At 41.8% G+C, this 12,527-nt stretch overlaps 1 protein-coding gene across 3 annotated transcripts in view; it reads left to right on the top strand.

The window, feature by feature from the left end:
* The window catches only part of ILRUN (inflammation and lipid regulator with UBA-like and NBR1-like domains), a 119,418-nt gene that overhangs the window by 88,524 nt on the left and 18,367 nt on the right, over window positions 1-12,527 (top strand). For 2 of the 3 annotated variants that reach the window (XM_060307700.1, XM_030871021.2), the window contains one exon: window positions 8,400-8,728. In XM_060307700.1, the coding sequence (XP_060163683.1) occupies window positions 8,400-8,728 (329 nt within the window). The remainder of the gene's footprint in view (window positions 1-8,399; window positions 8,729-12,527) is intronic. The other variant, XM_030871023.2, reaches the window with a different exon arrangement.

Here is a 12,527-nt window from a genome sequence, read left to right as displayed (position 1 = left end):
GACCTGAAGTAAATAACTAAGTGATTCAATGATCGCGATTACCTGCCCCCCCACCCCCGCCACACACACAAGTTAAGGCAAAAGCTCATGTGTTTTTATTTTTTGTAATTTTTATTTTTGTCTGCATTGGGTCTTCATTGCGGTGCGGGTGCTTCTCTTGTTGCGGAGCGCGGGCTCTCGCTGCGCCGGCTCAGTAGTTGTGACTCGCGGGCTCTAGAGCGCAGGCTCAGTAGTTTTGGTGCAAGGGCTTAGTTGCTCCGCGGCATGTGGGATTTTCCTGGACCAGGGATTGAACCCATGACCTCTGCATTGGCAGGCAGATTCTTAACCACTGTGCCACCAGAGAAGTCCCTCATGATTATTAAATAGGGCATGATTTGAAAAAATTGTGAAGAGGAGTAGTCTCTTTTTTGTTGCCATTTCTGCTTTTCTTTCTGAGCCCCTCTTCCTATTATGGGCACTGGGGACTCCTCACTGTCTTGTCTTATCCAGGCTTCCAGTGCTCTTTCCTGGGCTTCTCTTTATCTTCTCCCCTTTGTGAACTTGTGCCCGTTGGTTGATCTGATAATGGCGTTAATGTAGCTTAATATGTTCCTTTAGGGGGCATTTGCATTTTAAAATGAAATTCTTGAGAATAATATGAAACTAAGGAATAAGTCTTTAATGCACACTGTGGCAAGATGGGGTGAGGAGTGAGAATGGGTAGGGAAGCAGAGCTGAGTAGAGGCAGCCCTTCAACAGTCACTCTGCTGTAGATGGGGCCTGGGCCCCAGAAAACAGGAGTTGTCCTCTGAGGAGCTAATGAACTGGAGTCTGCCTGTCCCATCTTCCCCCGTAGATGCTGAGGTAGGTGTTGTGTTCATAGAGAGTGAAAGTATCTGAGTGCCTGGGCAGGTGTCATGAGAGCCGGGCAGGTGTCATGAGAGCCAGGCATGTGTTGAGTAAACAGTGTAGAAAAACAGACTGGAAGTTGAGACTGGAAAGAGGCAGACACAAAAAAGATACTCATAATGTTGACCTTTGCACTACTTACTGTCAGGGCATGTTTCAGGCCACTAGTTTACCAGTGCTCAGACTCTCTCCTTTCAGGCCTCTCTCACTGACGCCAAGCAGCACATATCCAGCCTTCCTACTCTAGAAATGAAATGTGAGCCCGTAGCTTGTAGCCCAGCAGCTGACTAGAGCCTGTTTACCTCTACAGACCCAAGTTATTTCTTAATTCTCAGGGGAAATGTGGGGTTCCTGTTGTGCTATGAAGATGAGTTGAGCTTTAGGAAGGATTTGAATTTGCAACCTCCAAATCTAGAAGTGGCCCCCCTGGTTATCTTGTAGGTACATGCAGGCTAAAGCTAGCCTGTGTCTCCTGGTGCTCTTACAGCTCTTAGGGACGAGCCCAAGGTAGTTGCTCTAGAGATCAGAAGCCTATAAGATTTCAGTCCTAACCACAGTTGGAATTACTTTGAGGTGTCCTTGTAAACTGGATTTTTGAAGGTGGTGCTTTACCGAGTCCCCTACCTTTCCCCTTCAGAAACCCAGACCAAGTGGAACCTATTAATGTGGCAGTTTATTGCTTGCTTTTTGTGGCTTCCATTTGCATCTTCTGTGCGCCAGAGGCAGGCTCTGGAACTAGTCAGGCAGCTTCAGCCGAACATCCACGTCAAGATGGTTCATTTGTGCAGTCATTGCTGTTCCCCCTGTTTGAAGACTGTTAATGTCTTTATGGCACTGCTGAGAAGGGGTTGCACTGGAAGGGCAAGATCTCCCTGCAGATGGGAATGATTTGTGTGTCCAGTTGATGATGTGGTCTTTTTGAGACCTCTGAAGAATTGAGTGCGTGACAGCCCCTCCTGCCTGCCCTGCTACAACCTTGTTCTACCCCCTGCTAGATCAAAGCACTCTCCTTTATAGTCACTTCACTACAGAGAGAATTGTTTGTGTTGGCTCTGTTACAACTTTAACTCTTAGTGTTTGAAAGTACACTTTTTAAATGCTATACTAATTTCTTTTAGTAAACTTTACTTTGGAACAATTTTAGATTTACAGTAAAGTTTCAGAGGTGATACAGAGTTCCCATATACCCAGTTTCCCCCATTGTTAGCATCTTACATAATCATGGCACACTTGCTAGAATGAAGACATCAACATTTGTACATTACTATGAGCTCAACTGCAAACTTTGTTTAGATTTCATCAGTTTTTCCACTTAGGAATCTTCTGTTCCAGAAACCAGTCTAGGGTCCCATATTGCACTTAGTTGTCATGTCTCCCAGTCTCCTCTGGTCTGTGACAATTTCTCAGTCTTTTCTGTGTTTTTCACGACCCCTGATAGTTTTGAGGAACACTGGCAAGTATCCTTTATATAAAGTATCCTTTATAACAGCGGACCTCAACCTTTTTGGCACCAGAGACCAGTTTTGTGGAAGACAATTTTTCCACGGATGGGGGTGGCTGTGGTTTTGGGATGATTCAAGCACATTACATTTATTGTGCACTTTATTTCTGTTATTATTACATTGTAATATGTAATGAAATAATTATACAACTCACCATAATGCAAAATCAGTGGGAGCCCTGAGCTCGTTTTCACTTGCCACTGACTGATGGAGTTTTGATGAGTCTGCAAGCAGTTGATTTATTATGGTCTCTGTGCAGTCAAACCTCTCTGCTAATGATAGTCTGTATTTGCAGCCACTCCCCAGCACTAGCATCACCGCCTCAACTCCACCTCAGATCATCAGGCATTAGAGTCTCATAAGGAGCACTCAACCTCGATCCCTCGCATGCGCAGTTCACAGTAGGGTTCGCGCCCCTCTGAGAATCTAATGCCGCCGCTGACCTGACAGGAGGCGGAGCTCAGGCGGTAATGCGAGCGATGGGGAGCGGCTGTAAACACAGATGAAGCTTTGCTTGCTCACCTGCCATTCACCTCCTGCTGTGCAGCCCAGTTCCTAATAGGCCATGGACAAGTACCAGTCTGTGGCCTGGGGGTTGGGGACCCCTGCTTTATAATGTCCCCCAGTCTGAGCTTATCTGATGTTTTCCACATGGTTAGACTGATGTTATGGGTTTGGGGAAGAATACTGTGAAGGTGAAGTGGCCTGTGGGGGTGGAGGGTACTTGATATTTGCATAACATCACTGTTGATATTAACCTTGGTCACTAGGTTGAGTAGTTTGTTTGCCAGTTTCTGCACTGTAAAGTTACACCTTTTCTCTTTCCCTACTCTATCACTAAGATAGAGTGGGTGGGAGAGTGTGTAGAATTTTGTTTTTTTTGTTTTTGAATTTTGTTATTTTTTAAAATATTTATGCCCTGCCGGGTCTTGCAACATGCGAGCTCTTTTTAGTTGCAGCATGCAAACTCTTAGTCTCAGCATGCATGTGGGATCTAGTTGCCCGACCAGGGATTGAACCCGGGCCCCCTGCATTGGGAGCGCAGAGTGTTACCCACTGAACCACCAGAGAAGTCCCTGGGGGGTGTATAGAATTAAGCTCCACCTCTTGGAAGGGAGAGTATCTTTATATATTATTTGGAATTCTTTGTAAGGAAGTTTGTCACTTCTCCTTCATTTATTTATATAACTATGGACTCATAGTTAATAAATATACTCATGTATATTTATTTTATAGTTGGAGTTACAGTCCAGTGCTACATTATTTATTTTGTTGCCCAGATTGTTCCAGCTCCAGAGGGAGCTCTTTCAGGTGGCTCCTGTATCCCTTTAACCTGCCCCTATCCTTTTGTGTTTTGACCACTTCCTTACTTTCTGGTACAACAAGATGTTCCAGGCTTTTCTTATATTTTCCATGCCCCAGCCCTAGAATCAGCCATTTCTCCAAGAAGCCCTTGTTCTTTTTATTGGAGAGTAGTATTTAGAAACTTCTGAGCACTAGGTATGTTCATTGCTAGCGGGGTATCATTACTTCTAGGCCATCTTAGCAGATAGGGCTAGATAGTATATGTACACATACTAACCTTTGTATACAGACATATCTATAATTGTTTCTGTGTTTCGTTTATATTGATGTCTCTGGCTTTAATCCAGTACCACAGGGTTTATTTTAGAATTCCTTCTTTGCTTGCTTTCCTGTAATATCCTTCTTTGATAACGAAAAACCTTGCTCCCACCATCCATTTACTTATTTGTTCAACCCAGTATACCTGTACCCTTACTGTACATATATTGTAACCTATATTCCCACAAGAAACAAATTTACCAGTTCTAATATTGTACTGTTTTTAACAATTCTATTTTAGTGGACAAATCATAGGTACTTGTTTACATTTATTATGATGTGATTTGACCCATGATGCTAGCTTTTAGATATATGCAAATGTTTTTAATATTCTTACCATAATCTGAGATGTCTTTGTATGTCAGCATGATTGATTAAGATTATGGACTTGGGCTCAAAGTAAAATATTTTCCTTTTACTCTACACTTCTCATAGTCTAAACTTAAGAAATAAAAGGTTATGTTCTCTCGTCAGTAATTTATTACACATTTCTACAAAAGGAAATGTATACTTATTATTAACAAGGTTTATACTTATTATTAAAGGTTTTATCATATGTAAAAAGGACAAGTTGAATGAAATAATATTTACAGTACCTTCTAGGTCCAAAGTTCTGTCTCAGGTGCTTTTTAAAAATTACTTTAAGGCAAGACCTTCTAAAATTGGTTTCTCCATTGGCTTACTAAGCCCTGACTGTGTAGGCTTGGCACTTGGTTTTACTTTCTTGGCTACTTTTCCAGGACACCATTCTTGTTTCATATGTCTGTCAGTAAAGATACTAAAATGGGACTGACTTAACTATAGGTTTCGTTCCCTGGGCACTTGGCTTCCCAAATTCCTGTTGGGAAGAAAAATTACGGGTTTAAAAAGCTATACTAAGAGCTGGAAGTTCTTGGTCATCATCATGGCCAACTTCTAACTTGAAGTCTGATCTTAGGCCCATCACTTTTACCTCCAGACCTCAGATCCTTCATCTAGAAAGAGAAGCAGTTCCATTAGATGACCCCTAAGATTCCTTACAGCTGTGATTTTATCATCAGCAATAGTGAAATATCTGGCTGGCAGTTTTAATCTTAGTAATTAAGGTGTTCTGACAAGAACTAGAAATGGTCAACCTCTGAAATAAGCTTATTGGGCTCATCTTCATCCTTTTTATTGTTTGATTCAAAGAAACCCACACACACTATGTGTGGGATGAACACGTTCCGAAATGTGAGGTCTATAGGTAGTACCTGGAGGGCTCAGAGAGTACCATGTAGAAGGCGTGGTGTACTGTTCATAATGACCGATCACGATAGTAACTTTGGAGGATCAGAACTGGAATTTTAATTATTGGTGTTTATAAATCAGTGACATTCCTTTTACAGCTACTATGTAGAATCTGTGAACAGTACAGAAAAATAGCCAAGGTGAAGAGAGTGTGGTGGCTTTAAGTATGATAAGGCCCAGTGAGTTGTGTTAAAGAGGCTTTAGTTCTCAAAGCCAGGGGGGAAAATGTCATTAGTCTCGTACTGCTAACAGCCTTCAGAACAGTCTGTCCTTTCTCATAAGCATTTAGTTTCCTGAGCTAAGAGAACAAAGACTATTACCTGTAGCTGAGTATGCTAAACATACCATGTACTTACAAAAGGATTTTGGAAAACAGATGGGTGGAAGACAAAAGTAGGAATTAATGTACTGTAAGACAAGGCATATCCGCCTGGAAGAAATGAATAGTAGAGTGAAGGAATGTTGCCTTTGGTTAGAAAGCCTAGAATAAGAGAGCACAGAATGAGTCTCCCTCAGGCTGCCTGCCATTGAATTGTTTTTTAAGGCCCATATCATATTGGTTTATGAGATTGAGCAAGTCTTCAATAAAAGTCATCTGACCCACCATTACTGGCACGGTTACAGATTTCTAAGTGAAATGGTACTCTGCCTTTGTTTACAGTGTTAAATCAGCAGGTTGAACTTTCTTTTTTTTCTAATAAATTTTTTTATTTTTATTTATTTTTGGCTGCGTTGGGTCTTTGTTGCTGTGCGCGGGCTTTCTCTCATTGTGGCGAGCGGGGGCTCCTCTTTGTTGCAGTGCGTGGGCTTCTCACTGCGGTGGCTTCTCTTGTTGTGGAGCGTGGGCTCTAGGTGCGCAGGCTTCAGTAGTTGTGGCTTACAGGCTCTAGAGTGCAGGCTCAGTAGTTGGGGCGCACAGGGTTAGTTGCTCCATGGCGTGTAGTATCTTCCTGGACCAGGGCTTGAACCCGTGTCCCCTGCCTTGGCAGGCGGATTCTTAACCACTGTGCCACCAAGGAAGCCCAGGTTGAACTTTTATGATACTAGTTTACGTAAAGATTCACATTTGCTTTAATGGTAAGTGTGTCTGGGATGTATGCCTATTCCTGTGATCCATACTAGTGTTGCTAGTGGCTTTCTTCCTCTTCACAGGAGGTAAAAAGAGTTGCTCATTATAGAAGTGAACAGTAGATGTCACTGCATCTCTACTTACTAAGGTTTTGGCTCATAGCTGTTTGGATACAACCAAGTTCTTAATACAGCTTCCAAATCACTAACCTTAAATCGAGTATTTATGGCTCTCTGACACTTAAGATCCCCTTCCTCAGCTGTAGAACCCAGATTGAAAATTGAGAACAAACACAGCCCAAGAGTTTTCCTTAGTTTCCTTCAATTTCCTTTTTAGTGTATTTGTTCTAGGCTTATATATTATACAGTAGTCCACCACTTATCTGTGGGGCATATGCTCCGAGACCCCTAGTACGGATGTTGAAACCACAGACAGTACTGAGCTCTATATATACTGTGTTTTTTCCTATACATACCTACCTATGATAAAGCCTAATTTACAAATTAGGCACAGTAAGAGATTAACAACAATAACTAATAATTCAGTTGAACAGTTATAACAATATACTGTAATCAAAGTTATGTGAATGTGGTCTCTCTCTCTCAAAATATCTTATTGTCCAAATTTAATGCCTTTTCCATCTTAACTAAGCACTTATCACTCACTGTGGCTCTCACTTTTGCAGTACCCGATTGTGATTGTCCATCTGATAACTTAGATGGCTACTAAGTGACTAACGAGCAGATAGCGTATATAGCGTGGATACGATGGACAAAGGGATGATTCACATCCAGATAGGATGGAGCAGGACAGTGAGAGATTTCATCACACTACTCAGAACAGTGTGCAATGTAAAACTTATGAATTGTTTACTTCTGGCACTTCCCATTTAATATTTTTGGACCACCATTGACATGGGTAACTGAAACCATGAAAGTGAATCATGGGTAAAGGAGACTACTGTATTTCCATGTAGCTAACTGGTGAAGTTTTATCTGCCTCTTCCTGTCAATCTTATACCACTTGTTTAGGAGCCTGAACAATTTTTCATATTTGTTTTCAACAAGGTTCACACTTAAAAGCTTCTTGGCCTTTCTATAGCTTGCTTTGAAAACCTTCCATCAGGAAAGTAGATGCCACTGTTCTCTGAATTGAGGTGCTGAACATCAAATTGAAGTGCCGCTTACTTTATTCATTTCTTTTTGAACCCATGGCTTTGACAGTTGAGGAAATAAAGAACTGAACTATGACCAAAAGTCCGACAGTGCATCTTTTAAAACAAATCTCTTATGGTTTCAATGTAGATGGTAGGGTTTCCCTATCTGACAGAAAGGCAAAGTTGGTATTAAATTGGATTATTTTATCAATAGAAAGTCTCAGGCATACTAAATTTTGGTATCTTTTGAACACATAGATGGTGAAAATAGCCAGGGTGATATCTGTTCTAATATGTCAGGATTAGTGCTGGCTTACAACTGTGTCCTGGTGTAATTAATAACTCCCTCTTTTACTCTCAGTTGTCCTAGTTTGGGCAGGTCACTCTAAATTGCCCCAAAGTGTGTGTGTGGGGGTGTTGATAAGTTGCAGTTTTAGTAATTATAAGCATTATTTTTGACTCAAGAGTTATGCCTGCCCTGAGTTTTCTGAGTTAACCATGTACAAAATAAAGCAAAAACCGCAAAGAGCTTGTAATTCTGGAAAAATAGCTTTTGGGTTTCTATATATTGATCATTGTTCTCTGGAGTAATGATTTCCAAAATATGTTTATGCATCAAAATCAACTAGTAACCTTTTTACAGATAGTTTCATGGGTCTCACCACAGACCTCTGCTGAATTTGTACCAGAGTATGAATTTGACGTTACCAAAAATGTAGAACTGCATGCAATGCAAATGTACTGGATAACTTTGTCAGTAAGCTTCTAAACTAGCATGTAGAGAAACATTTCTTCTTATGGTTTGGGTGGTGTTTGGGGTTCTCTGTGGTGGCTGCTTTGAGCCTTGAGGGTATGCCTGGCATTGACATGAATTGCCTTTTTGTTTCAGATGTCATCTGGGTCATTCTCAGTGTGGAGGTGGGTGGACTTTTAGGAGTAACGCAGCAGCTGTCATCTTTTGAAACGGAGTTCAACACACAGCCACATCGCAAGGTAGAAGGAAACTTCAACCCGTTTGCCTCTCCCCAAAAGAACCGACAATCAGATGAAAACAACTTAAAAGACCCTGGGGGTTCCGAGTTCGACTCGATCAGCAAAAACACATGGGCTCCTGCTCCTGACCAAACCGAGCAAGATGAGAATAGACTCTCACAGAACTCTGTAAATCTGTCCCCCAGCAGTCACGCAAACAACTTATCAGTAGTGACTTACAGTAAGGTAGGTGCCCTCGGAGAAGAGGAGAAGGGGTAGGTGGTGGGCCTTGGGATTTGTGATACTCCTTCATGGCAAACCTAGAAGCCTAGAATGTTCTTTAAGACTGCTTAGCTCTCCTGCCAATGCAACAGCACAAAAACCTACCCCTTCTCCCCTCCCCCCTCCCCCATCTCCATGTCCTGTGGATGTTACTCCATCCACATTTATAATTTACTGCTGTCTCTCTGCTCTGGTTTGGGTGCTGAAAGAACAGAGTTCTTTACCTTTAGCGTTAAAAAAAAAAAAAAAAAGAAAGTCAAAATATCACCAGCCATTCTTCCAGTGTAAATGCATATACCAAGTGTAGAGCAACAGCACACCTTTGGAATTTGTTCCTGCTGTGTCTTTTTGGTTTTGGGTGGGGTGTTTTTCCTGAGGAAATAGACCAAAAAAAAGCTCAATTATTTATCCTAATGTTGTATCCTATCCAAATGTTGTTGGGCTTCCACTTTATTTACCTAGTCTGCATGTCTTCTTGTTGATGTCTTTCCAGTCTCTTATGGCCCATCTACCTCCTCACCTACAACCCAGAGTGGCTCAAGTGATATTTTGACTTTTCATGTGTGAGGAATGAGAGAATTGTTTGTTAAGTTAATCATGATTTTAAATATTCTGATTGTTCTAAGACAGTCTTCTAGGTGTTTGATTTCTTGATCTGTTTCGCTATGCTTGATGATTAAACAGCACCTTCCATACTCCGCCGAGTTGACTATGGTTCCTGGTTGTTGGTTTTGGTAGGTTGAATAAAGCCCTGATGCTAAGCGCTAACTGTTGTAGGTGATTTGTGTGGCAGGGCCTGTGAACATTCCTGTTCGTTCTTCTCTGATTAATAATGTGGTGTATTAGGCCCAGCCTCCCACCTATATAATCGTATAACTGTTAAGTCTTTCCTTGCTTTGTGTTGGCATTCACCCTCAAATTTTTAAAAATAATGTTTATTTGAGGGACAACTCACTCTCTTGTAAGAATGGCATTTTTCTGACCAGTGCTTTATATGTGGTCTAGATCCAGAGGCAAATTAAGAAAAGAAACTTGGTGATATGAATTCTCTTTCTCCACAGGGACCAGTAAGAGGGACTTCATTCAACAGTAGTGCAACAGGATTGATTTATTGGTTGGATGGTCATTATAAAGGATTGTGTGGAATCATGTTAGTCATACAGGATATGAGAGAAGTAAATTGGCAAGGCAATAAATGGCTTATATTTGAGGAAAGACTTCACATCTTAATACTCTAACAAAAGATTTTCCACTAAGTTCCTATTGCTCCAGATTTTTCTTCCTTAAATTTAACCCTCCAGGGTATGACTGTTCTGGGTGGTATAGGCCCTAGGCTAAGCATGCCCTGTTAGAAGGAGAACTTTAGGGCAGTTGAGTGTAATGGGAAGATGAGAGTTGGAGGAGGCAAAACCAGTTGCTCCAGTGCTTTCTGTAATGGAAGCCCCTTCACCCAACTGTGAACTCCCTGGCTTAGCTATCACTGTAGTCTTAGGAGAGGGCTGGTGTTCCTGGCCAGTGCACTGCAGTCTTTTTCCTGAGTTGTGAGCCTGTTTGTTGTTTTTCACTCCTTTAGGGCTTTAAGGACTGATGCCTTTTAAGTCTGTCATTGCCCTGGCCCAGGGTGAGGTGGGGGTTGTTTGAATGGATTACCTACCAGCCTTAATTGAGGTCCTGCCATGCTGCTCTTTTTTGGAAGGGCTGGGCTATGGTGAGGCTATTGAGATATTTCTTGAGGTTGATGAACTCATGGTATGTTATGTAATTTTTTTCATGAACTCTGTAGAATCATTTAGAAATAACATTTTCAAGAACCACAGAGAAAAGGTTCTCATTGGAGACGATATACAAGACTGTTGCCTATAGTGCATTGAGAATTTGGCACTTGGACCCCAAAGAGAAATCGGAGCCTCCTTTTCTTCTTAAGTTAAGCAGTCCTCTTAAAGCAAGTCCTCTGAAAGCATTTCTGGCTAAAGTTGAGTCAACTCCACCTCTTAAGGCTCCTTAGAAATGGGGTAGGGTATAGATAGTTATCAGAAAGTACTTATTAACACATTTCTGCACTGATGTACAGAGCAGTGTAGATTATTGAGTAAGGAAACTTGAAGAATAAAAGAAGTTATCCCTACCAACCAGCAGCTCACAGTACAGTAGGGGAGATGAAACACGCATACAATTCAGTCAAGGTGAAGTATGAATTTGGTCAGTAGAGCACAGCACAGTCAAAATGTATAATTTGTGTGCATGGCTGGGGGTTAGAGTTACGTAAGGCAGAAATGAAGTAGAGATGGAGTTGATGGAAAGGGCTTTTCAAAGAATGGACAGATTTGGAAAGACAGGAAGGATGATGGTAGGAGAACAGTTGAAGTGCTGAGGGCAGAATACTGAGTAAGGGATGTGTGGTCAGGAGATACGGGTGATGGACAGTGGGAGATACATTCAGTTGGTTGCAGTGTGTTCCTTTGGATGAAGTAATTTGATGAAAAAATTTGGATGAAATAATTACAAATGGCTTCGAAAAGAATTGGAACTATACTTAAATGAATACCTTAAGGCAGAGATAATTCATGATTCTAAGCATTTGTGTTTGGCTTGAGAATATAGATTTATTTATTTTTAAAGGCAAGAATACTTGAGGTTCTGAAGGGCTATAAGTGGCAAGATCAGGTATATACTAGAGTTATGTTTTAACCGTTCCTATGTGCCAGGTAAGTGCCAAGTACTTTACATGTATCATCTTCATATTTTGGTAAGAAAATAAAAGCTCCGAGGGGCTAAGTAACTTACCTCAGTATCACACAGCTAGCAAGAGGCAGAACTGGGATTCACATCCAGGCACCACGTTACTAAAGGTATTAGTAGGTGAACCTGGGCTTTCCTTAGATCTTCCTGTTGGGATGGAGGCTGTGTTGAGCGAAAGCATTAACTGAGTTGATGAGCAGTGTCATCAAGGTGTGAAAGAAGCAGAGTTGAAATAAGATAAGTGGCTCTAATGTAAACTGAGGATTGCGTGTGGCGTCTTTTTTTTTTTTTTTGAAGAGTTCCCCTGTTTGTTGAGTCTTTAAAGTAGTGATTTCTTTTTCTGGTTGGTAAAACTAAAAACTTTTTAAACTCTCAGGGTGTACCAACCATGTGGGCTTAATAATAAATAGCCCTTTTTATTTATGAGTGAGTGGAAAGGATGAGAGCCCCCTAGAGCGCTAGAGTTGGGGCAAGTGTGTTCAGTTCACACCAGGTGCCATCTTTATTGGATGGGTTGGAGGAGTACCTGATGCCCTGGTATCAGGGATCACTGAGTTGGCAATAGATCTGATTTACTCTAAAGAAATTCCCTGCCTGCCCTGAAGGCTGGGAAAGAACATGACGCTCTTGGAAGCCCATGACCACAGTTTTAGTAGGTAGATAGTTTCCTGCTGTCTCCATAGTTACAGTTTAACTTGGTAAGGTTGGTAGGATGAAATGAAAAGGTTGCTTCATGCATCTTATGTGAGGGTTGGGTGAATGTCAACATAATGACCCATCTGTCAGTGCCAGGAACTGGACACCCCTGGAGCCCTTCCCCAGCTACCCTTGAATAACCCATAAACTCTCCGGACCCAGTGCTCTGTGCCACAGGCAGGGGTGGTGGGGGGAGAATGGGGAAGCTCTGGGTGGGAACGCCTGTCCCAGCTCCATCCCACAACATCCAGAGGGCCTGGGCCTTCCCTGTGTGAGAGCTGTCAGAGGGAGTCAGAAAGGTGAGCAAGTATATGTTGACCTGCTCCAA

The sequence above is a fragment of the Globicephala melas genome, chromosome 11, assembly GCF_963455315.2.
Source record: "Globicephala melas chromosome 11, mGloMel1.2, whole genome shotgun sequence".
NCBI classification, from domain to species: Eukaryota; Metazoa; Chordata; class Mammalia; order Artiodactyla; family Delphinidae; genus Globicephala; species Globicephala melas.
This window is presented reverse-complemented; position numbering and strand designations above follow the sequence as displayed.